Source organism: Carcharhinus amblyrhynchos, chromosome 7, assembly GCF_965287045.1.
Source record: "Carcharhinus amblyrhynchos chromosome 7, sCarAmb.v2.hapA, whole genome shotgun sequence".
Classification (NCBI taxonomy): domain Eukaryota; kingdom Metazoa; phylum Chordata; class Chondrichthyes; order Carcharhiniformes; family Carcharhinidae; genus Carcharhinus; species Carcharhinus amblyrhynchos.
The window spans coordinates 62,551,785-62,577,387 of record NC_137330.1 but is presented as its reverse complement, the minus strand read 5'-3'; the positions used below and the strand labels follow the sequence as shown (position 1 = coordinate 62,577,387).

General features: G+C 41.8%; 1 protein-coding gene across 2 annotated transcripts in view; it reads right to left on the bottom strand.

Moving 5' to 3' along the window:
- arhgap18 (Rho GTPase activating protein 18) overlaps nt 1-24,371 on the bottom strand; it is a 111,559-nt gene extending 87,188 nt beyond the window's left edge. Inside the window, exon 1 of one of the 2 annotated variants that reach the window (XM_080192469.1) lies at nt 23,965-24,371. In XM_080192469.1, coding sequence (XP_080048595.1) covers nt 23,965-24,008 — 44 coding nt within the window. In that variant the 5' untranslated portion in view covers nt 24,009-24,371. Of the gene's footprint in view, nt 1-7,681; nt 7,749-23,964 lie in introns of those variants that run through there. The other variant, XM_080192468.1, reaches the window with a different exon arrangement.
- Between the last annotated feature and the right edge of the window lie 1,232 nt (nt 24,372-25,603).

Genomic DNA, 25,603 nt, shown 5'->3' with positions numbered 1-25,603 from the left:
GGGACTGTTCCAGAGTCTATAGAATCCTGGAAGATGACCAGCAATGCATCCACTATTTCTAAAGCCACTTCCTTAAGTACTCTGGGATGTAGATTATCAGTCCCTGGGGATTTATCCAGCTTCAATCCCATCAACTTTCCCAGCACCATTTCTCTACTAATATTGATCTCCCTCAGTTCTTCCCTCTTACTAAATCTTGGATTCTCCAACATTTCTGGTGTCTGATTTGTGTCCTCTTTTGTAAAGTCAGAATCAAAGTATGCATTCAGTTGCTCAGCCATTTCTTTGTCCCCTATTAGACATTCTCCCGTTTTTGTCTGTAGGGGACCTAATTTGCCTTCACCAACCTCTTTCTCTTCGCATAGCTACAAAAATTCTTAGTGTCATTTTTTATGTTCAAGGCAAGCTTACTTTCATGCTGTATTTTCCCCTTCTTAAATCAATTCCTTTGTCCTTCTTTGCTGAATCCCAAACTGCTCCCAATCCACAGACCTATTATTTTTCTTGGCCAATCTGGACGCTTCTTCCTTAGATCGGATACTCGATAATTTCCTTTGTAAGTCATGGATTGGCCCTTTTACCCATGTTGCTTTTGTGCCAGACAGGAATAAACAGTTGCTGCAGTTCCCCCATGCATTCCTTGAATGTTTGTCATTGCCTATCCACTGTCATCCCTTTAAGTAACTCTCGAGTGCGTGAAACACGCCACAGGACAGTAGAAAGCTCATTTCAATACAGTAGCATGTCATTAGAGAGCACTCTCTCTCCAGGACCTTCCCTCTTACTGTATTTTCGGCAAGTGCTGGTGTAACATCACATTGGCGCCATCTACAACAGCTTCACTTAGGTATGAGCCTGTTGTGAGGGTCTCCCCAGGGATGTAAAGATGTGTATTGCCCCTCAGGAAGAGGGACAACATACTCCCTGGCACATGTTGACACTGCCCAGGTTGAAACCATACTCATGCCGACCTGGCAGTGCCAACTTGTGCCAAGGAACTGGTCCCAGTGGAAACCTCAGAGGGGAGGCAGGGGAGTTCATTCACATTTGATATGGGCCGGGAGCAGACGGAGGAACAGAGGATGCCGGCAATGGCCACTGGGGGGTGCAGTGGATAGGTGGGTGCTCTGAGGAGGGGGTAGGAGTCAATGATCAGGGGGAAGGGGCTGATGAGGCAGATGAGGTGGTGGCGGGGGGAGGGGAACTGGCGGGGAAGAGAATAGCTGACTCCGACTGGGGACAGTATGAGGAATTCCTGACAGCTCTGAGGCAGCTGGGAGAGGTGGAAGGTTTATTCCTGTTCTGATGGTGGCACCCTTTAAAGATGGCATCCCGGTCTCAGTGCAGCTGGGTTTTGCCAGGGTGTTCAGTCCTCGTCCCTGCATGAAGGCGTTAAACATGTCCTTGACTTTTTTTTAGACTTTGTCATAAGATTGGGTTTTCTTGCCAGAAACAACACTCTGTCATTATTTGATAAGGTTCCTCCCCCTGACTACTGAACCTCATCTCTGTTCCTTCACAGTCACTGGGTCAAAATCCTGCAGCTCCCTCCCTAACAGCACTATGGGTGTGCCTACAACACATGGACCACAGTGTTTTAAAATGGCAGTTTACCACTACCTTCTCAGAAGTAATTAGGGATGGACAATAAATGCTGGCCTTGCTCGCAATGTCCAACTCACATGAAAGATTAAAGAAAATAATTCAGCGATGAGATTACTCATTACAGTAAAATGTGCCACTTTCCTGTTCTCCATCCTGTGTTTCACCTTCTTCTCCTCTACCAACACCCACTATTGTGAACCAAAGGAAAGTGCCATGCCTGTGGCTTAACAGTCAGGTAGTCTTCCCATCAGGACCAAAGTTACAGGCTTAAAATCCCCCGCTGATTGCTTCCCATTGGGAGAGCCTCTGTTTGCTGAAAAGGCATCTCATACTCCACAAAACCCATGGGGAGATCGACTGATGACCCCCCGTGGCCTATGTGGCCATCGTAACATCCGCCATGATGATTATATACAAGAGTAGTCAGAGTGACTGCCATATCTGCTTCTCTGAGTGGGAAATGGGAACTGGGAAGTGGAGTTGCTGCAATATTGGGTTGGCAATAATATTATGCACCTAGCTGAGTAATATTTCTGTACAAAGACCCAATGTGATGTTTGTTATTGGTATTCCTGGCTCTTCCTATCTTTTGAAGACTGGAGTAACTTAACTTCACTCCACAAGCCATACTCCCAGAGGCTCATACTTTTACATGCACTTGAAGACACAAGTGTAATTGTTTCCATATTTTTTCAGCCCAATATGAACCCTTGGGATTTGAGCACTTGAGCTATGCAAAGGTAATGTTATAGTTATATTTAGGACAGATCTACCATGCTCTTTCTCTCTGTCAACATGAGACAAATCAAATCCATGGAAAAGACTCTGAGGGCTGATTTTAACTCAACAAAATAGAACATAGAATATTACAGCGCAGTACAGGCCCTTCGGTCTTTGATGTTGCGCTGACCAGTGGAACAAATCGAATGACCCTCTAACCTAAACTATTCCAATATTATCCATATGCCTATCCAATGACCATTTGAATACCCTTGGCAATCACATGGTAGGAATGCCTTCAAAATGCATTTGGTAGACTTATTGGCATATTAATACCATCACGCTGCTCAGCACCATTTTTATAAGGGCCACAGTTGGGCAGCCAAAACACCCAGTGATTACATTTAACATACCATTTGGGGTAGCTCGAGGTGCAACATACACATTCTGACTGCTCCTGTCAAAAGACCTCAAAAAGGTAAACTCAAAAGTACCACTGGGAGATCAGGAGTTCTCTTCTGGGCACCGAAGAAATGATCTGAGCTGCTACAGTCCTGGCCATCATCACAACTGAGGACGGCAAGTTCCTCCAGTCCATGTACAAGAAAAGATTAAACAGTTTGGGCTTATACTCACCTGAATTTAGAAGGATGAGAGGGGATCCAATCAAAGTATATAAAATACTAAAAGGGATTGATAAATTAAATGTTTCCTCTTGTGGGGCAATTTAGAACAAGAGGTCACAGGTATAGGTCAAGAAGCGAAAGATTTAAAACTGAGATGAGGAGGAATTACTTCTTGCAGAGGATGGTGAATTTGTGGAATTCTCTGCCCCATAGCATGGTAGAGTCTGAGATGTTAAATGGTTTCTAGAGGGAGATAGATGTATTTCTGATTTAAAAAAACAGGTTAAAGGGATATGAGGAACAGGTAGGGAGATGGATTTGAGACAAGGGAGAGATCAACCATGAATGGCAGAGCAGGCTCAAAGGGCTGAATTTGCCTACTTCTGCTTTTAATTCATATGATCCTATGTCCAAATCTTGCTGCTGCACAGATAGCTGCCTCATGTTGCCTCAGTCAAAACTCATGAGCCACTTACAGCTCATTGATTCTATTTAAATGAGTCGAAGGGCTTGCAATGGCTCCTCTTCATCACTGCCGGTGCTAGCAGATGGGCAGCCGAAACATATTGCCAGTCAGTCGCCCAAAACCTAAACCCTGTCTCCGAGTGTGATGCCTTTATTAACCTGGAACAGGCTCTTAATTGTGTCATGTGCTTAATCACTGATGAAGAAAGTAGTTTTCAATACTGAACATACTGCCAAATGCAAGTACATTTGACCCAGGATACGGAACCAAATGCTCGCTATGCACCAACACCTGGAACAAAAGCATTTTTAGCCTCACTCAATGATAACACGAAGGAGGTCATATTGTAGTTTAACAGCAGGGCAAGGTGACCTCTTCAGCTTCTTAAGTCCCAGTGAAAGTTGCTGTTATGGGAATGCCGAATGTTTAAGAATAAGAATTATTTCTTGGCACTGGTGGGATAAAAATCAAGCTCAGTGATTAGCTATTTCTCCTGACTGAATGCTCAAGTTGCACCAAGGGCAACAAAAGATGTTCATTTAGTTTGTGACCAGATCCTAGGTCATTTGGCTGACATTAATGACTATGCCTCTCTCATCCATCATTTTTTTAAAAATCCAATTCAATCAAATCAAGTCCAATTCAGAGTCTCAACAAGTGAGACACTCCTGATGCAAGCTGACAAGCCAGGGCTCTCACCTCCCATCTTGGACTTGATCCACACAATCCAAACCGATTGGAGCAGCCACTGCATCCCCTCCAAGGCCTGATCTTACCTGCATCCTAGTCAAAAGGCTGAGACCACCCCCAAAAATTGCTTCAAATGAAGCCAAAATGCAAGCTAATGACTCCAACCAAGTAGAGCATGTTAATACTACACTTGATCTTTCATCTACCATTTATAGTATCTCAAGGGCTTGCAAATGCACATTTCAAAGCTGACTATATTCTTGGACAAAAAGGGATGCTGTTAAGAAAGTACTCCTCAAAGTGATTATCTTCAGAGTTCACTTCTCATTGTGTCAACATTTTAACAGCAGGTTTTCAACATTATTTTGGAAGTTAATAGAAACACTAGGAACTTTTCTTCACGTGCAGAATTTAACAGCACCATTATTACCACAGCTTAAGCATAAATAAATGGCAGCCATAATGTGTGAAGCTTCATCTGATTAAAGGAGCATGGGAGGAAAGGAGTGAAGTAAAACAAAGTGTTGGAATTATATCAAAACCTGTGAATTTAATGGATCAGTTGTGGACTCTTTGTCCAAACTGAACACTGAAAGTAAGTGTTTTAGCATGAGGTTGAGAGAAAAGGAAAGTTATTGTTAATATATGGAGCATGTCAATGGATTGAGAAACACACAAACTGCTTAGCGGAAAAGCCCAAAATTGTTATGTGCCATTAAAGATCCTGTCAGTGAGGCCAAGGATTAAGATAACGTGAAAGGAACCCATGAAATAAAAAAGATTTTCATACAAGGAAATTGAAAAAAAGATGTAATTTAAAAAAATTGAAATGCATACGGGAGATGCTGGAAACACACCAGTTTATCAGTACCAAAAATAGGGAAATAAATCATTATGATGACCCCCAGGCAGGTGGGATTGGAAAGCTGGGTATGAAAATGGAAGAAATACACACACCTTTTTGCCAGACATGGAAAGAGTGTTTATGGAGCTAAAAAGAAGAGAATAACCAGATGATGCAGCTGCTGCAGTTACATTGCAAAGTTTCAGTGATCAAGAAGGTGGACAAATGATAAGGAACCCCACTACAATGTAATCATTCTGGGAAACGGAGAGAGGAGGGGAAAATGTGCTGCTATTGGGATCAGCAACAGCAATGGAGTGGATTAAATCTTACAGCATACTCGTGTTTAGTCTTCAGTCACAGGTTTAACTCAAACTCAGAAACTTCCCTCCCTCTGCTGGTCACAAAGCTTATTTGGCCAATTTCAAATCAGATTGTTGCAGCGGTGCATCTCCAGCTGAAACTGGCTTACTTACCAAATAATTGATATAAAAACTAATCATTTTCTGTGGATCATATCTTTGAACAGGCTGTAATGGACTGATCAGCTGTGTGCCCACCCAAATTATGTCATCACCCTTTTTAGAAACTTGCACTTTCAGCTCACCAGTTTACGAAGCAATTTCTACTGCAATTATGCACAATTCAAGGTTGTACTGAAAAAAAAATCCGTTTGACAATCGTATTAATTTTAATCCATAGATATCAAAAACCCCTGAAATAAAAACAGAAAATGCTGGAAATAATTTGCAGGTCAGGGAGTATTTATGCAGTGAGAAATAAGAATTAACATTTCTAAGTCTGTGACTTTTAGAATCATAGAATCCCTACAATGCAAAAGGAGGCCATTCAGCCCATCGAGTCTGCACTGACTCTCTGACAGAGTCCTTTAAACAGGCCTTCTCTCCCACCCTATCCCATGGCCCCACACCTTTACCATAGCTAACCCATCTAACTTACACATCTTGGGAGACTAAGGACAATTTAGCATGGCCAATCCACCTAACTTGCACAGCATTGGACTGTGGGAGCACCTGGAGGGAACCCATGCAGACATGTATGCTTCAACAATGCCCCAAAAGTCCATTAGCCTGTTGACACATCAACAGTAGTTATGATGTGGAGATGCCAGCATTGGACTGGGGTAAACACAGCAAGAAGTCTCACAACACCAGGTTAAAGTCCAACATGTTTGGCTCTCTGATGTATGTTGTCAGTTTTACTATGTTTATTTACAGAACATGAAGTATTTAAAGTGCTTGCAGTTTCTGATTTTGATACTTTAAGTGTCTGGATTATTGATATTTTTATTGGTCTGTAGTAAAAAAAAAATCAGAAAGTGAATAGTTACCAATTAATGAGTATTTTAAACCTTTATTTTAATACACCCTACTATCATTACAGTGTTCATTTATTCCAAGCCGTTTATACTGGGTGAATGCACATGGAAATGACATGGACTGGCATGGGGATAAAGGTCATAGAAGTTGTTTGGGGAGCCATAATTTGGCTTTGTGGGCATGAAGGGCCATTGGAGGTGGTTGAGAGACACAGGTGGCATGGATGAGGTGTAATAAATGTGTGGGGGTGAGGAGGTGTGAGGAGTGAGGGCTCGAGTACCATTCTGCTTTTATTATAATTGGGATAATGCTCCACAGCACTGAGGTGGGTCTTTTAAACAGCCTGCCTCCACATCCAGCAGCCCCACGGCTCTCTCCAACCTTCTCCCAGGTTAGGTGGCCCAACTGTAGCCCACACCCACAGCATCAACTACCATCACCACCAACCCACCACCCCCTCCCCTCCCCCCTCCACCCCCCACCCCCGCTACACACTTACCTTACAACTGTTCCAATGATTCTCAACAAGAGCTTTACATTTTGTATGACCTTAACATTGAGTTCAACAATTTCAGACCAGTGGGTGCTGGAAATTTACAGCTCCTCTGGTCCTATCTTTTGTTTCTTGTCCCATTATTATCCCATTTTTCCCTTTCATCTTTCGCCCTTCTCTGTCTCTGCCCTAGCTTAAAAACTCCAAAATCGCTAACACCCAACATTTCAAACCTTTTCCAGTCCTGGTGAAACGTTATGAACCTGTAGATTATTCTCCCTTTTTAGCAGCTCATGACATAACAGTTATCAATTCTGATCATAGGCACAGTGTGCATATTCATCATTAAGGACTACTCTCATCTGATTTCTCTGGAAATTGTTAAATTATGCACACATTGTACACTCAGGCTTTTTTATATAACAAAGCTCATTGTCGATGGCTTAGCTGAAAGTAAAAAAAAAATGGCTGCTGATTCACTTGCACCTGAGATCTCACAGTTGGGAGATAATTTCTGTTGCGATCAGCATCTAATGAATTTAGTCAGTATTTAATGTAATAGACAATGTCTCCCCAGTTAACTACATCTTTGATGGCACTAGGAGTAGCCTCAATGTGATTTGCATTATTGAGAAATAATAATAAGTCTTTTACCACCCACTTTTACTTGAAGGTGGCAACCTCATAAGAAAACGAATACAGGACTTCAGCCGCAAACTGCAAACATTATGTAAAAGCAAGTAAATGTTAGTGATTAAGAACTATGAAGCGCACTATGGATTTGACCAATGTTTATGACCACAAACTGTAGGAGCTTACAACCTATTCCAACCCTTATTAATCATAATTGAAAACAGTTTAAACAGCATGAATCAATTTGCTTATTTTTCTCCTTACCTGTGTAGACACAATGCAGTGAAGGAACTTCTAAAGATTTCTTGTCCCATAGTTGACTCCAGTTTGACCAAGTGAAAACAAACATAAAACCTTACATTTGCCTTTTTTCAGTTAGTGAAATGTAAAACATTTAACTGAAACACCATAAAAAAAAAGCAGGCAATGAACTGCCAACCACCTCTACAGTCCATCTATAATGCATTTTTATTACTGTACTTAAAAAATTATTTCCAGCAGTACTCAGCTGAGACATTGCGGTTGAGGGTTCTGCCTTTCATTTCTCTAACTGGGCCTAACGTCACAAGGTTATCCATGAACAGCATTCATACCCTTTATTGTGCCTCTATGGTAAATATACACTTAGCATTATCTATGAGCCACATTAGCATTTCTCACATTTCAGAAATGAAATATACAGAATTTGTTTGATTTAATTGTTTGGGAAATTACATAACATAAGGCCTGAGTATATTAGTATCTTATTAATATCAGTAATTCATTGTCCAGACTGGAAATATTTAGAATCAGAGTATTTAGAATTAGAATATCCAATTAAATGTGGAACTTTTATTTTCACATAAATAACTGTTTCATATCATGGTTTGTGAAGCTAAAGAATAGCATTCCTTTAACTATCAGACTTTGGAAAAGTAACTATTCATATATCCAAATATATCTGGGGAGGTGAAGCAAACTTATTTATAAACATCAGTTGTATTTAATGAGCATAGAATAGTAGAAGCTAAGCAAACTACTAGAATATAATGCAAAGATCATGACATGTATCTATTTCATCTATAATTAATTATTAAGCTGCATTAGTGCTCAGATATTAATACAGGTTACATCATTAAAATAGCGGCCTGTGTCTGCTGCAGTCTCTTATTTCTTAATGAGTTTTCTCATTGTTATCAGTTTGGATTGCGTTAGAAGACAATTAATCTGTCTAAAACTGATTTATTATTGGGTGGGGGAATGGGAGACAGTGACAAAGATAAAGAGGAGCAGCAAGAAGGACATGTATTCTTCGTCAAGTACAGTGATAATGGTAAGAATGATGACCAGGCCACAGAAGAGTCATTGAAGAGATTGTTTGCTTCATGCTCCTGCAGCAAAACCTCTCAGATGTTATGCCCTGCCTTACTTTCCATGTCACTGTTATGTGCAAACTAGTGATTCTTAGCAGAATTAGATTATGAGAAGGTGGATGATGCACAGAGCAGGGAAGAATAGGTGAGGGTTGCGTCACTTTGTAGTGGAAGTTGTGAAGCTAATTATCCATAGGTTTGGAGTTGTTGGATGTGAATTCATGGCTATTTACTTGAGCAAAAAGATGTTTGAAGATCATCATTCTTATGTGCAGTTTTTGAAGTCAGTTTCTGACTGATGTGCAACTCACTAGTCTGCAGAACTCATTTGCTGGAGCATTATGTGATATTTCCATTTGCCACTGTTCTGCCCATCTGACCAGTCTGTCCAGTCTGTCAGTATTGCCCTGAAATCTAAGGTTTTCCTCTTCATCATTTACCACATTTTCATGTCATTGGTGAACTTACTGATCATACCTCCTATTTTCATATCTTGACCACTAATGTCCACCACAAGCAGCAAGGGACCCAGCAATCTCTAAGGTACACTATTGGATACAAGCTTTTAGTCATTTTATGGTCACATTCTACCTTCTGCCATTAAGCCAATTTTGGATCCAATTTCCTAAATTGCCCTGGATCCCATGGGCGCTTACCTTTTTGACCAGTCTCCTATGCAGGAGCTTGTCAAAAGCCTTACTGAGGTCCATGTAGACGACACCAACTGCACCACCTTCATCTGCACAATTAGTCACATTGTTCAAAACTCAACTACGTTTGTTAGCCAAGATCTCCCTCTGACAAAGCCATGCTGAGTATTCTTGATTAACCTTTGCCTCTCTCCAAGTAGAAATTAATTGAGTCACTCAGAATTTTTTGCAATAATTTCCATACTACTAATGTCAGATTCACTGTTCTGTAATTACCTGGTTTTTCCCTACTTTCCTTCTTGAATAAGGGCAGCACATTTGCTGTCCTCCAGTCCTCTGGCACCTCTCCTGCGGCCTGAGAGAATTTGAAAATGAGCACCAAAGCATCGCTTGTCTCACTCAGTGGCCTGAAACACAAGGGGTGGGATTTTATAGCCTTGCTTGTCCCGAAACTGTACAATCTCGCCCAACGTCAGCAGATCTTTCCATATTCCACTCCCTTCCCATCTGATTCTGGCCATCTGGTCTGGGCCTGAGGATTCATCCACTTTTAAATCTGCTAAAACCACTAATACCTCCTCCATCCCAATGTTTATTTGTTGATTATATCACTGTTTCCCTCCCTGGTTTCTATACCTTCTCCATCATGAGCACGGATACAAATAATTATTCAAACCCTTATCTAGGTCTTCCAGTTCCACACACATTGACACTTCAGTCCTTAACGGGCCCTACTTTTTCTCTGGTTATGCTCTTACCCTTACTATAGTTATAAAACAGTTTGGAATTTTCCTTTGTTTTGCCTGCCAGTGTTTGCTCATGCCCCCTCTTTGCTCTCCTAATTTATTTTTAAGTACTCCATGCACTCTCAATACTCCTTGAGGCTGTCCACTGTTTTGAACCCCCTATATTTACCACAAGTATCCCTTTTCTTTCTTTATCCAATCCTCTATCTCTTGACAACCAGGGTATTCTGGATTTCCCATCTTTTACCTTTATGGGAAAATGTAGGTCCTGTACTCGATTTCCTTTTTGAATGACAGGTCTGATGTAGATTTTCCTACAAGTAGCTGTCCCCTAGTTGGCTTTGGCTGGCTCATCCTATTAACATCGGTGTTCCCCCAATTCAGAAGCTTTTTTCTGCTCCATCTTCGTCCTTTTCCATAACCATCTTAAATCTTATGGAATTATGGTCACTATCACTGAAATGCTTCTCCACTGACACTTTTATCATTTGCTTCATTTTATTTTGTAGGTAGTTATCTTTTGGTATTTTAACTCTAATCAAAAAAGCCAATTCAAATTAAGCCCAATCATGATCCCCTCACGAAGGACAAACCAGAACCAAGCTGACAAGAAAAGGCATTGCATCCCATCTTGGGCTTGATCAAACAAGATTCAAGCTGACAGGATGAGGCAGTGCATTTCCTTCCAGGCTTGACATAATGATTCACCTTAGACAAAAGGCTGAGATGGCTTTGAAAAATTGTATTATAAAGCCTCGGTTTACCTCATTAGTTACCCTGATCCTTTGCCCCATTCTATCTTAGAGAACCACAGTCGCAGGCACCAGCACAGCCCCAGTGCAATGTGCTAGTCTTATCCCCTGCCTGATTCTAGTCTCATCTCTGCTTAAATTTATTCTATTTCAATTCTTTTCCTGCACTTAGTGGTGCACTAAAGGCAGAATTTTGTCTGTTTTCATAGCTGGTCATTCCTGGAACAGTTCGCTAGTCTGTTACCTGTTAAATAATTTTCTACTTGGCAGAAATTTAAGTTTATTTTAAAAGCAGGCTATAGCTCTTACCTTTCCTTAATGTCATTGTCCTCTTTGAAGGCCAATACTACCAATTAGCACTCTTGCTTGTATTTACACCCAGATCTCTTTGGGCATCAACATTTCTCAGTCTCTCACCTCTTAAAAATTACTCTGCATTTCTGTTTTGTTTTCCTACCAAATGACTTCACATGTTTCTATATTATATTCTATCTGCAATGTTATTGTCCACTTAGCCTGTCTAAATTCCCTTGAAACTTCTTTGCATCTTCCTTCCATAGATAGGAGGAGTTTGGGTTGTTCTTTTTAAAGAAAGCATTGAGAGGATATTTGAGGGAGTTACAATTGGGAGATAAGCATTTGAAGAGAAAGAATTGCAACATTCAGTCTGTTGCCCTGCAAGTTATGGCACTTCAGAAGGCATTTGACAAAATCCCTTATATACTGTTAGCTAAAGTTGAAGCTCATTAGATTGAAGACAAATTACTGAGCTGGTTAGAAAATTGGCTAATTGGCTGAGCAGTGGCAGACAGATTAGGGATAACAGACAGCTGCTCAAATTGGTAGGATGTGACTAGCTTTGTTCTAGAAGGATCTGTGTTGTGGTCTCAAATATCCATCCTGTTTATTAACTATTAGATGAAACGATAGGAAACCACATATCTAAATTTATCGATGACAAAAACAGACAGCACTGTGGCTGTTTACGTGCAAGCAGAAATCAGGGAGAATTATTGATAAATTAGGTGAATGTATATATCCAAGAGAGTGGGCGCCACAACAGCTCGGTGACAAGCACTGCTGGCTGTGCAGATACGTGGATTTGGGCCTGTGTCTGTGGGAGTTTGTGCATTCTCCCTGTGGTTGCGTGGGTTTCCTCCGGGCGCTCCGGTTTCCTCCCACACCCCAAAGATGTGCTCTTAGGCTGATTGGTTTACTAAATTGACACTATTCTCCCCTGAATCTGGCTAAGTTAGGGGTTCCATTCGTAGACACACAGGGTAGAATAGGTGTAGGGTGATGCGGCGGCGCGGGCTCGTTGGGCCGAAGGGCCTGTTTCCCGTGCTGGGTTGTTCTTTGTTCTTTGTTCTTTATGGTCTACTCCTGTTCCTATCCACATACCATTGTCTGATCCCCACATGCCTATTACATACCATACACAAGTGTCTCAAAGTCAAATACTTGCTCATTAAATAACATTTTTTTTACAACACGGCACATTTAAAAGACGTCTCAATTTTAGACTTCAGATTAAATACACTCTTATCAACAACAAAATGGCTGAGTGTATATCCTGTTTCATTTTGCATAACTGGCAGTGGATCGGTTAAAATAGATTCTAGATCCAGATTATCTAGCTTGAGTAGTTAAAGTAGTTCAATCCATTCTTTAATACAGTATTACTCGGAGCCAACAATTGCTGCAGCATTTTGGGCAGAGTAATCATCAGGCAGAATTTTACACTCACCCCTCCCCCACCCCCACCCCCACCCCCAAGCTCAGTTCTGAGGTGGCAGGGAGGGGTTCAATAAGATTGAATGGATGGGATTCCTCTGGGGGCAACTTCCCAAACTATGATTCTTGGGCAGGCAGGAATTTGGGCAGGAAACTTGCCCTTTCACCTATTAAGGCCTTTGTGGCCATTTAATGGCCAGTGAAGGGCATTTTCCCACCCAGCCTCAATTTTTAGCACATGTAGGTAGAGTGGAAAACAGAGTAAAAAGTATTTCTCCATCTTGGATGGCAAGGTGGAGGGGACGGCATTTCAATCTCATCAGCTGTCCAGGGGAATGTCAGCTTGGTTATTTTGATGGATTTATGAGTAATTAAGAGGATTTTCATTTTCTTACAAAGTATATTTCCAAGTAATGTTTGCTCATTTTGACAGACCGCTAAGCTTCTCAAAAACTTCCAAATTTTATTAAAGGGCTCATGAGTTCTGTTTATAGTGGATACTGAGTGAGTGGGTAAGGAAAGGCAATAATTAGGGGGCCTTACAGTCATCTCCAGAACTGAGCCATTGTCTCAGTGAACAGAGACAGACTTTTTAATTTGGCCACCTTGGCATCAGTCTGTCTCCATCTCCACCCTGAGCCTGCTGACAGGCCCAGCTCCAGCCCCAGCCCCTCACCATTGGTGTGCTCACGACATCAGGAAATCTCCCAACCCTCGATTCCCACCTCCAAGGTGAAACCCTGGTCCTATGTGTTTCCCATTGGGAAAAGCTCTGGAGTGATATCATTTGGATAAACAGAGAAGGAACAACAGGGGGTTACTGGGCTAGACAGGCAGTATTTGACAATACCTGCATATTTATAACTAGAAACAGGAGTGCAGAAACCAAGTTTTGATAGGATCACATTCCTTCCCATTCCCAAACCAAGTTGTGACAGCAGATCAGCCAGTACAAATGTCTGCCTAACTCCAAATCCTGCCAGGCTTTACAAGATGCCACATGAAAGAAGAAATGTGGGGCAATCAAGAACTGACAGAGTTTCTTCTGCGGAGAAACCACCAACCATTTCTTGAGGCCCTGGTACACTTACTCAGCAATGACCACATGGGGAATTTTTGGCACCAAGCCCAAGTCATCAGAGAGCCAGATGTTGAGCTGCACCATCTGATCTGCAAACACATGCAGCTTTGTTTAGCACAGAAATGGTACAGGTGACAGAACAGGCTAGCATGGCCTCAAACGTGCCTCTATCTGTGGTACAGACCTCTTGACGTTATGCCACGGAGATCAATGATGATCATGTTGCTGAGAATATCTCATACTATACTGGTGATGCACTACCAGGCCCACATAGCAGTTGCAAATCCTGAACCTGTGGGCCTCATTTAAACTTTGTTATTGAGCTACAGACACCACTTAGGGACTCTTCTGTAGCCTGCCAGTTTGCCAAGGGAATTGGGATAAATTACACAGTGAGTTGGTAGCTAAGGCCTGTCAGGAGCGGCACAGCACCAGGGACCTGGGTTCAATTTTGGCCTTTGGTGACTGCATAGACTTTGCACATTCTCCAGGTATCTGCATGGGTTTCCTCTGGGTGTCTGGTTTCCTCCTAGACTCCAAAGATGTGTAAATGGATGGCCATGCTAAATTGTCCCTTAGTGTTAAAAGATGCGTAGGTTGGGGGGAGGGAGAGGGGATGGGCCTGGACAAATTACTCTTTTGGGGAGTTGGTGCAGACCCAATGGGCCAAATGGCCTGCTGCTGCACTGTAGGGATTCTATTGTTCTATGGTCAGGGTTTGGAGCGTGGGGTAGATGGGTTGGAGCGAGACAGCCAACATAAAGGTGGAAGACTTTGCAGGTTTAGGGGAATAATGCTGTTTTTGAATTCACTAAAATCATAAAATGTATACTTTAGGGTAACCTGCGGCACCTTTATAAGGATGACTTGTTAGGCCTCTAAATGCTTGGAGAATTTAATTTGGTATGCAATATGCATGCTTTGTCATCAGTTTCCTTTCAAAGTTGAATTTCATACCTAAACAGCCTCCTGGCAAGTTTGGATGATTACGCTGGGTGATACATAAAAGCCTGCTAGAAATTTGGTTCAGGTTTGGAGTCAGACCTTACACAAAGGAAGATGGTTATGGTGGTTGGAGGTCAATCATCTGAGCCCCAGGATATTACTGCAGGAGTTGCTCAGGGTAGTTTCCTAGGCCCAACCATCTTAAGCTGCTTCATCAATGACTCTCCTGTCATCCTAAGGTCAGAAGTGGGGACGCTTGCGAATGACTGCGCAATGTTCCACACCGTTCAAAACTCCTCAGATACTGAATTAGTCCATGTCCAAATGCAGCAAGGCCTGGACAATATTCAGGCTTGGACTGATGAATGGCAAATTACATTTGTGCCACCTAAGTGCCAGGCAATGACCATCTCCAATCTAACCATCACCCCTTGGCATTAACATTGCTGAAAGCCCACCTTCAAAATCCTAAGGTTTGTCATTGGACAGAAACTAAACTGCACCGTCATGGCTAAAAGAGCAAGTTAGAGGCTGGGAATTATGAGGTTAGTAACTTACCTCCTGACTCTCCAAAGCCTCTCCACCATCTACAAGGCAAAAATCAGGAATGTGATGGAATACTCTCCACTTGTCTGGATGAGTCCACCTCCAACAACACTCAAAGCAGCTCAACACCATCCGTAACAAAGCAGCAATGATTCGCACCCCATCCACCATGTGATTTTTCCAGCCAGACCTCCAACCAGAAGCAAGCACTGACAGAACCAAAATATTCAAACCTTGTCAGGATCCCAGAATTATTTTCATTCTGGTCAGCACTGCCACAAACAATGGACCTTGATTTCGTCCCAAAATGCTTGACCTCACACTACCCCATTTTAAATTTTATATTTTACCTGTCTCCTAACCTAATTCTTCCTGATGTTTTTCCAGTCCTGCTCGCTGTTTGCCAATTAACTCCCGATACTTGTATCTTATCACTAAACTTTGCACTTTTGCATTGTTGTTGTTTGTCCATCGTCATCGATGAGGACCTTGACACCATTAGTCATTTTGAGGCTGGATGCAATGTGTCTGAAGATGACTGATCAGGCCAATTTGGGCATGAAATGTCCTGGCACATATTGGACAGACTTGTGTAGACACTGTAGTTGTTGCACTGGTGGTTCTGGACTTGCGCAGCTCGCACTTAAGTTGTGCTTCAGCAATACACCTTGCTTCGTAAGCTCGACAGCCTTTGTGGATGAGGCAGTGCCAGGTAGGGTGGTTTTGTGCCAGCATTTCCCAGGTGGTCGTGTCAATGCCAAGCAACTTCAGGGAGGCCTTGAGTGTGTCTTTGTAATGTTTCTTTAGCCCTCCATGCGAGGGTCTTCCAGCAGAGAGTTCCCCAAAAAGGAGCTGCTTAGGTATGCGCTCGTCTGGCACACGGATGACATGACCTGCCCACTGGGTCTGCGCTCTCATCAGCAGTGTGTGGACTGATGGTAGACTTGCTCTAGAGAGAACTTCAGTGTCTGGTACTTTGTCTTGCCATCTGCGAAGACAAGTTATGTGGGAATGATTGAGCTGGCTTGCATGCCTTCGGTACATAGAGTCCACATTTCACAGGCATGCAGGAGGGTCATGAGTACCATGGCGCTGTAGACCTTCGGTTTTGTTTCTGGGCTAATTCCTTGACGTTCCCATACAGTGGAGCGCAGTCTACCAAAGCAGAACTTGCCTTTGCTATTCTGCAGTTAACTTCTGTATCAATAGTCACTGCTTGGGAGAGGGTGCTGCCAAGATAAGTGAACTGGTCCACTGCCTGTAGTTTCTGCCCTTTGATTGTCATTATGGATTCTGTGTACTGTGCATGAGGAGCAGGCTGGTGCATGACTTTGGTCTTTTTAATGTTGATGGTGAGTCCAAAGTTGTCACAAGCCAGAGAAAATTTGTCCATACTGACTTGCATCTCTGGCTCTGAGCCAGTATATAGGGCACAGTCATTGGCAAAGAGGAAGGCTCTCAGAACAGTCTCCTTCACTTTATAATAGCTTGAAGTCTCCCCATGTTGAAGAGCTTCCCATCCACTCTGTACTTGAGACTGTCCACACTGTTCAGCATGGCAGTAATCATCATGCTGAACAGTGTGGGTGCCAGTACACAGCCCTATTTGACACCATTGGTTACTGGGAATGCCTCAGAGGATTCTCCGCCATCCAGTACTCTGGCCATCATGCCATCATGGAACTGGCATCTGAATGAATTTGGAGGGAGCAGCCGAAATTTGACATGATTCTCCACAGGCCTTGTTGGCTGACAGTGTCGAAGGCTATGGTGAGGTCAGCAAAGGTTGTGTAGAGCTCGCAATTCTGCTCCTGACACTTCGCCTGAAGTTGGCGTGCAGCAAAAATCATGTCAATATCCCTGCGACCTTTGCGGAAGCCATGATTCTGGAAGCAGGCCCAGCTCCAGATGAGTGACCACATGATTTAGCAGGACTCTTGCAAGGGTTTTTCCAGTGATGGAGAGCAACCTTGGTGGTTGTCGCATACTTGCTGATTGCCCTTCTTCTTGTGGAGGAAACATTCTTGTACAATGGAAACATCTTTAAGTTTCTGAGGAATGGAACTTTGCTTCCAAAAGGACTGGAACATTTCAGTGAGCTTCTTGATAAGTACAGGACCAGCAGCTTTGTAGATCTCTGCAGGTATAGTATCTGCCCCTGAGGCTTTGCCACTGTATAGCTGACTGACAGTTTGTGACTTTGGCTACTACCGGTGGGTCATCCGTGGCGCTGTTGATATCGACCTGGGGAATCCTATCTATTACCTCATCGCTAATAGATGACGGTCGGTTGAGGACGGCTTCAAAGTGTTCAGCCCATCTCTGGAGGATCTGAGCCTTCTGTAATGAGAGTTGTACCATCTGTACTCAGGAGGGGGGATCTCCCAAGAGATTGAGGTCCATAGAGAGTGTTGAGGGCTTCATAGAATCATTTCAAGTTGTTTCTGTCAGCGTATCCCTGTATTTCATCTGCCTTGGTGTTCAGCCAGGCATCCTGCATTTTACGCAGGTTATTCTGGACTGTCCTGCGTGCACTGGTAAAGGCATTTTTCTTGGCAGCTGATGATGGTCATTCTGACAGGCCCGATGAAGATGGTGCTTTTCAACAAGTAGAGCTGTAAATCCTCATCATTCTCATCGAACCAGTCATGCTGCTTGCGGGTAAAGGGCCCGAGCATCTTCAGTGCAGATGAATGGACAGCATCCCTGAAGCGTTCCCAGTTGTCCTCAGCGCTGCCTGCGAGGTGTAGGTCAGCAAGCTTGATTTCTGGGTCTTCAGCCAGTGCTGAAGCTATGCTGGGGTTCTTTAGCTTGGCCGCTTTGATTCTTATCATTACCTTGCTTCCTTGTGGTCGCCTCTTGGGTCTGATGCAGAGCCTCATTTTGGAGACAATGAGCCTGTGATCTGTCCAGCAGTCAGCACCGCACATGGCCTTGGTAACTCTGACATCCTGCCTGTCTTTTCTCCTGACAATGACATAACTTTTGGATAAAATGCACGTGAATAGAGTTAAAAGATCAGAAAGGAAATAGTACAAATCTTGGTGTCCAATATAGGCCATTAATAAAGTTATAGACATATTCAGGCAGTTTGTAGAGACATACAAGGACAACAATAAGGAATAATGCTAATTATTACAAATTAAATTGGAATAAAGCTAATAATAGGTCCTCAAAGCATGCAGTGTTTTCAGAATATATCCAGGAATTTAACTTATGTTTCCATACCAACAAGGAAATTGAAAAATGAGCATTTATAAACTGCTTTTCATGACTTCAGAATGTCCTAATTGTGCTTCACAAATGATTTGACATGTATTTGTGATTGTAATTGAATAAGCAGAATTGACAATAAGCACATAGGCAAAATTCCACAAACAGTAATGAGATGTCTGTTTTTCAATAATATTGGTTGATATGTTTTTCACATTCAATACCTTATATTTCTCTTCTCATATTTGGTCAGATATCCATCAAAACGTACTTTCAGTGCCACAGCTACTTCCTTAGCAATTGATTCCATCTCTAACTTATCCCATGTGGACATGAACTAAAATGCCATTCGCCACATTTTGGATTGACTCGTGATTACATTACCTCTGGGAGGGCAGCTGTCCATTTTTCTGCCAGTCACCACTCCTCTGGACACAACTTTGTCCCATTATTATTTCCTTTGGCTATTCTCTCAAACAATATTGTCATTTCAGTTCACCCACCCTTTTGCTTTATGACAGACATTTTTTGTTCTTTTCGTACCCTTTCCGTTTGATGAATGTAAAATTTATTTCTTTTCTAATTATCCCAGTTGTGATGAAAGATCAAACACATGAAATGTTAAAACGTTAACTTCACAGACGATATCAGACCTGCTGTGGTTTTCCAGAAGTTTTGCTTTTATTATGGAAAATTCTCATGTTGTTCTTCATAAAGTGTCTTGGGATTTTTTTATATCGATCTGAGATTTGAAAGATGAAATCAGCACATAAGAAAAGGCTATTAGATTATGTAATAGGAAATAGCAAGGATATATTTAAGTGCCTAAAAACTAAAAAAATGAAAAGAGCATATGTTGCAGAAAAAGAGTTTGTAAGTGAAGAATTTAAGTAAATAATGGTGGAAATGAAAATGTAGGTGTATTGAAGAAGATTCAGTGGGATGTTGAACAATTGTTTGAAATAATTGTGGAAGTATTTAGTAGAACTGAAGGTAAGTAGGTCAGCAGCCCTGATGCCTTGTATCTTAACAAAGGATAGCAAAGGTTCTGGTTGAAATTTGCAACTCTAGAAATATGCAAATAATGTTGCAGAATTCGAGAGAAGCTAATATAACACCACCCTTCAGGAAGATAGAGAATGATAAATCAGATATAATGTTTTATCTTCCTTTAGCCATGAATAAATAGTTTTGAAAGGCTACATTCAAAGATTGTGGTTCAGAGCAAAGAGTAAACATACAAGTTCCAAAAAAAAACTGGGGATGAAGTTAGTCTCAAATAGTCACATGAAATCAAAGCTAACAAATCTGGCGATATTCACTAGTTCTACACTCCTCCTGACTATTATTATTGAAGTTAAACTGAAAGTAAATAGGGCTAAGGACAACCCGGCTGCCAATTCATATTCACATGTTATGCTACCACCCAAGAGTAACTTCGCCCCCATTAGCTCAAAAAGTATTTAGTTGTTAATGAACCAGACTTTGACTTTATTTCCCAAAAGATTGTAAATTCTTAGGATGTGGATGATGCTGGCGAGGCCAGCATTTATTGTCCATCCCTAGTTTCCTTTAAGGAGGTGGTGGTAAGACATCTTTTTGGACCATTGGTGAGTCCCTGTGGTGAAGGCACTCCTAAAATGCTGGTAGGAATAGCATTTCAGTACCTTGATCCAGTGCAATAAAGAAATATGTCCACATCAGGATCATGTGTGAATTGGAGCTATAACAAGATCTGATTTTTCATAGTTTATTAAAACTACAATCTGCAAAGAAAGAAGCAAGGCTTGCATTCCTACGCTGTTTAGAGTTCAAGGAAAATAGTACTAAACAAAGCAATTCTCTGTGTAAATGGGTGTGGGTAGGGAAGACAGGAAGCTCATTATTTTGTTTTACTAAGTATAAATGTAGAGAAAACATGATGGTAACTTGCTGAGTTGTCATTAGGTATAGACCATTACTGATTAGATTTTATCACTTCCAGTCTCCATCCACTATATAAACTTTGAAATCACAAGACAGCAAACATAACAGAACAGCACAAATAACCAAATGGGTAAACTGTGCCGCGACAGATTATTACACTGAACTGAAACAAAACAGAGCAATAATTCACAATCCTATTTTTTCATTAGCTGGTACACATGCAGAAATAAATGTTATTGTTGTACATAATTTCACAGATTCATTATTGTAGATTCAACACATTGAGAATAATTTAGAAATCATTCTTACAGTGAGCAAATACACAATTTCTTCTTTTAATTTCAGAATTGGAATATTCGCTTCTTCCTCAAAAACACCTAACCAGTTTTCTTCCCATAGTGAAGAAAAGCAATTATGGCACTGACATTCTGTGAGACATTTCGCACACTGCTTGGATTCACATACAAAATACAGCAATGGACAGTCATTTACATTCTCATGGTAATAACCAGGTTTTGTGATTCTAATAATGGTAACACATTCAGCACCCACCATTCTTAGATTGTTATGATCCCCATGGACTTTGATAAGTTTTTGAAAAGAAAGGAACCGTTACAAATCAGAAAGAAAACCATGAGACAGGATTTCACTTTTAAAACTTTTATTGTAACAAACCAACTAACTCAACATAATTCAAACATTAATTAACAGTTGAAGAGTATCTTCAAATAAAAAGATTTTGCTAGGGAAGGTGGAAAAGAGCAAGCACCAAGAAAGAGAATATAGGCTGGTGTTTCCAATGTGCTCTGCTGCAGAGCTATCTCAGGGAACTGCTGATCCGTGAAAAATAAATATTGATGTTAAAACTATGCCACGAGCATCCAGGCAGCACAACCATACACAGATCTCAGTCCCGAGACATTTTCTCAGATTTTATTTGAGCCCGGACCTTTCATCCTGCTCTAGATTGACTTTGCAGCTTAAACATAAAGGCCACCTTGCCATTTGACCTGCTATCCAACCATAAAGGCAGGAGGGCAACATAAAAGCCAAGCCAACTGCTATTTAATTAATTTAAATTGGCTTCTTGATTGTTGGCGGGTGCACTTCCGACTTACGCCTGTGCCTGCTAACTGGAATATCATACGAGAGTGCGACATTGGGACACCTTCCCAAATGATTTTACACACTTCGGGTCGGGTGTGCATCCGAACTTTCTATGTAAATTGCCGGCTGTTAATTTGACTTTTAAGATCTTTTAGGGATGTTTATCATGCTTTTTCCTGTTGTTTATAAGTCAGATGAATCTTGCTAATAGATTAACATGAAACATCTGGCAAATCTTGTTAAGAAGTAACATTTTTTTAAAGCATGGTTTATCAGAGTTTTAAAATGTTTCAGTGGATATCGCTTTTCAAAATCATTTCTCAGGCTTCTTCAAAACTGACTGGGTCAAAATCATAGAACTCCATCCCAAAGAGTAAGTGAACTGATACCACATGGACTGCAGTGGTTCAAAGAGGTGGCTCACCAACACCTTCTCAAAGGCAATTAGGGATGGGCAATAAAAATGCTGGCCTTGGCAGCGACACCAAGGTCGCAAAGTACAAAATGAATACATGAAAATGATTCGGATGAAAATTACTGTGCTTTTGAAAGATGGGTTTACATTTTCCATTTTGTAATTTTTCAATCTGATCTTTTCTTTTTAGTTCAGCAGCTTGGTTTCTGATGTATTGCCTGGAAGCCATACCACAACTGCCTGATGTTTTCACCTATTCTTAACTGTATTCTGGGCCTCGCTGGAACCAACCCCAGGAGGGAATGACACTGACATTCCTGCCAGAGAGTTCACAGGAAGTTCATGCACGTGTTGATCTAATGTCACTGTCAAGCGTTATTGCTGTACCATTTACCAGGAGTTGCACAAGGGGCATGTCTCCCTTTCTAAGCTTTATACAGGTGCTGCATAAAAGATGGAAACCTACTCTGTTTTACTTTACTCTTCCATTTACTAATTGATCTATTCAGTGTGCTAAACTGTTTTAATTTTTATTTTGGAGTCCCAACATTTGTGGTGTTCTTCTTACCTTTTGATATCATATGCAATCATAAAGAGTCATAGAGCTTTACTGCACAAAAATAAGTTCTTCAACCCATTGTGACTGCGCTGGGCATCAAGCCCCTATCTATTCTATCCCCATTTTCCAGCACTGGGTCTGAACCTTGTATGCTATGATATTTCAAATGCTTATCTAAATGCTTCTTAAATGTTATGAGGGTTCCTGCCGTTACCATCCTTTCAGGCAGAGAGTTTCAGACTCCTACCACCCCCTGGATGAAAAACAATTTCTTCAAATCCCCTCTAAATCTCCTGTCTCTTACCTTAAATCTATGTCCCCTGGTTATTGACCTCCCTCTACTAAGGGGAAAGGTTTCTTCCTATCTACTCTGTCAATGTCCCTCATAATTTTGTACACCTCAATCAGATCCCGCCTCAGCTTTGTCTGTTCTAAATATCAAATGACACCTCACATTGTGTTTCTTCTGTGAAGGTAGGGTTAGGGTCAACCTCTGAATAAATCGGCGGTGGCTGAAATCGGAACTCCTGAATATAAGCAAATATGAGGCTCCCTAATTCATGCCCCAGCCTAACCAGTTTCTCTTCGAAGCTGAATCACTCTAGCCCAGGCAACATCCTGGTGAATCCCCTCTGCACCCTTTCTTGTGCACTCACATCCATCTGTCAAGGAAAGATACAAAAGTTTCCGATCACTCACCAACCCACTCGGGAGCAGCTTCTTCCCTGCTGTCATCAGACTTTTAAATGGACCTATTTTGTGTTATTAAGTTAATCTTTCTCTAGCTAGGACTCTAACACTATATTCCGCACTCTTCTTTCATTTTCTCCTAGGGACTCTACGAACGGTATGCTTTATCCCTTTCGCAAGAAAGGGTACTTTTCACTGTATCTCAATACATTCGACAATAATAAATAAAATCAAAATTCCTTACTATAGTGTGCGATTAGAACTGCACATAATACTCCAGCTTTGGCCTAACGAAAGCTCCATCGTAACTCCCTGATCGCATATTCTATTGTCGCGGTTAATAAAGGCAGGTATCTTATATCAGTTCAGAAAATCCCATTTAGGAGAACGCTAGGGCTTGTCGAAAGTTAGGTGCAAAAGGCGTGCGGTCAAGTTAAATCCTTTCACAATTATGTGTTTGCAATCCCCAGATTGTAACCCACTTTATCAATCCCCTCTTTTGCAAACCTATGTCTCACAGTAATTTTCAACCACGTAATTTTGATATGTCAACTGAGCTTACAGAGAAACAATCAGAACAAAATCAGTTAAACTATATTACAGGAAACAGTTGAAGCTTCAAAATGGATAGTGCCTCCAAACATCGCCAGTGGATCATTTACGTTTTACAGAGTGCTCAGTGTCATCTGTTCCTTTGGCTTTAACACCACTCCAGACCCAAATGATTTTTTTCAGTGTTCAAACAACAATAAAGGCAGGAAATGAATAATGTTGCAACAAAAGAAAAGACAAATCCGGCTGTGCGAGCATTCCAAAAGCAATAAATCTTACCTCAGGTGAAGACAATGTACCAGTTTAGTACACATCGTGACCATTTTAGGAATCCCTCTTCCACCTCTTAGTAGCTCAGAGCATTCGTCACTTTACTGCAACAATATTTATCTTCCTTAGGGAGCTGAACATAACAAACTGTAATCCCTCTAGAAATCCTTTCTAAAAATACAATAATGTATAACTAAAGGAACAAACACGATTTAAAGAGTAGCAGTAACTGCACATGCTGTTCCTGATCAGTGGCAGGGCTCTCTCCCACTTTCCCGTTGAATGTGCCGAATTACACGATCTGAAGGGACAGCTGCTGAAGCCCAGCTTAGTTTTATTGAGGATAACAACGCTTGTCGCCGGCAGAACCTCGGGCAACACAGGAACAGGAGCAGCGACTGGTCCCAGACCAGGAGAATCTGATCACATCCCTTGTAACGTCCAGAGGAAGAAGCTTAGCTCTTACCACCGCTCCCCCACCCCCCAGCCATCCACCACCCACCCACACACATACACACACGCCCAACAGTCCCCCTGGGATGGCGCTCTTCAAGAACCTCTAGCAAGGATGGTTCCCTGAAAAAGTTCACAGGAGTTATAAAGGAGCTTTATGTCCATGAATTCCATCGCTGCGTTGCAAGCAAATCAAACTCTTCATGAAAACAGCCCCTTTAATAAAGTTATTTTAGGGGAAATGCCGTGCTATTAAATCAACGTTTCATTTTTCACATCTGTTAGGATTGCAAGGTATTAGTGGGATGTTTAATGTGCACAATACAATTTAAACTTTTTTTAAAAAAGAATCGCGTAAACATAATTGAAGAAGGCGATTGCTTCTCCTGCCCTTGATCCTTTGTTAAAGTTTTGACTTTGAAAATCTCTCTCAAAAGTCAGGACTTGGACGTGATGTCGCATATTTTGTTGAAGGAATAACACATCCGAAGGATGCACACCATTAATTATGAGAAAGACGACTAGCAACTTGCTGGCAGGGAGGAATTGTGAATCAGCGCCAGTTGCTGAATAAACGCACTGCTCCATACAATGTCATGCTTAAACTCCCCAACAGATTTATGAGTTTGCTGCATTTGCACATTAATTGCCCATTACATTTCCCATATCAAGATGTAGTAATTAACAGCATAGGTGTCTATTTAATGACATGAGGATTGTTTATGACGGTGAAGAAACCTCTTTCTACCCAGAAAGTAAACAGAAGTTTAATTTCTCCAGGTTATGAATTATTTTAGGTGATTTAAAAGAGTTAAATTCGTAAGTTTTTTTAATGTTTGTTTTCTGCCACATTTCCCTTTCAATCCATCTTTCCCACAATTTATTTATTTTCTGTACCTGATTTGATTTGGGGGATGGGGGGATGGAAGATGGGGGGTGGGGGGGATGGGATGGGGGGCTGTGGGGTGGGGGGCAAGAGGGTGAGGGGATGGGGGCAGGGAGGTGGTAGGGGGTGGAGGGGGCAGGGGGGTGGTGTGGGGGTGAGGGGTGGGGGGCAGGGAGGTGGGGGGAAGGGGCAGGGGGGTGATAGGGGGTGATGGGGGTGGGGGGGCAGGGAGCAGGTGGTGGTGTGGGGGGCAGGGGGTGGTGTGGGATGGAGGTGTCGGGGGGGTTTGGGAGTGGGGGGGAGGGCTCT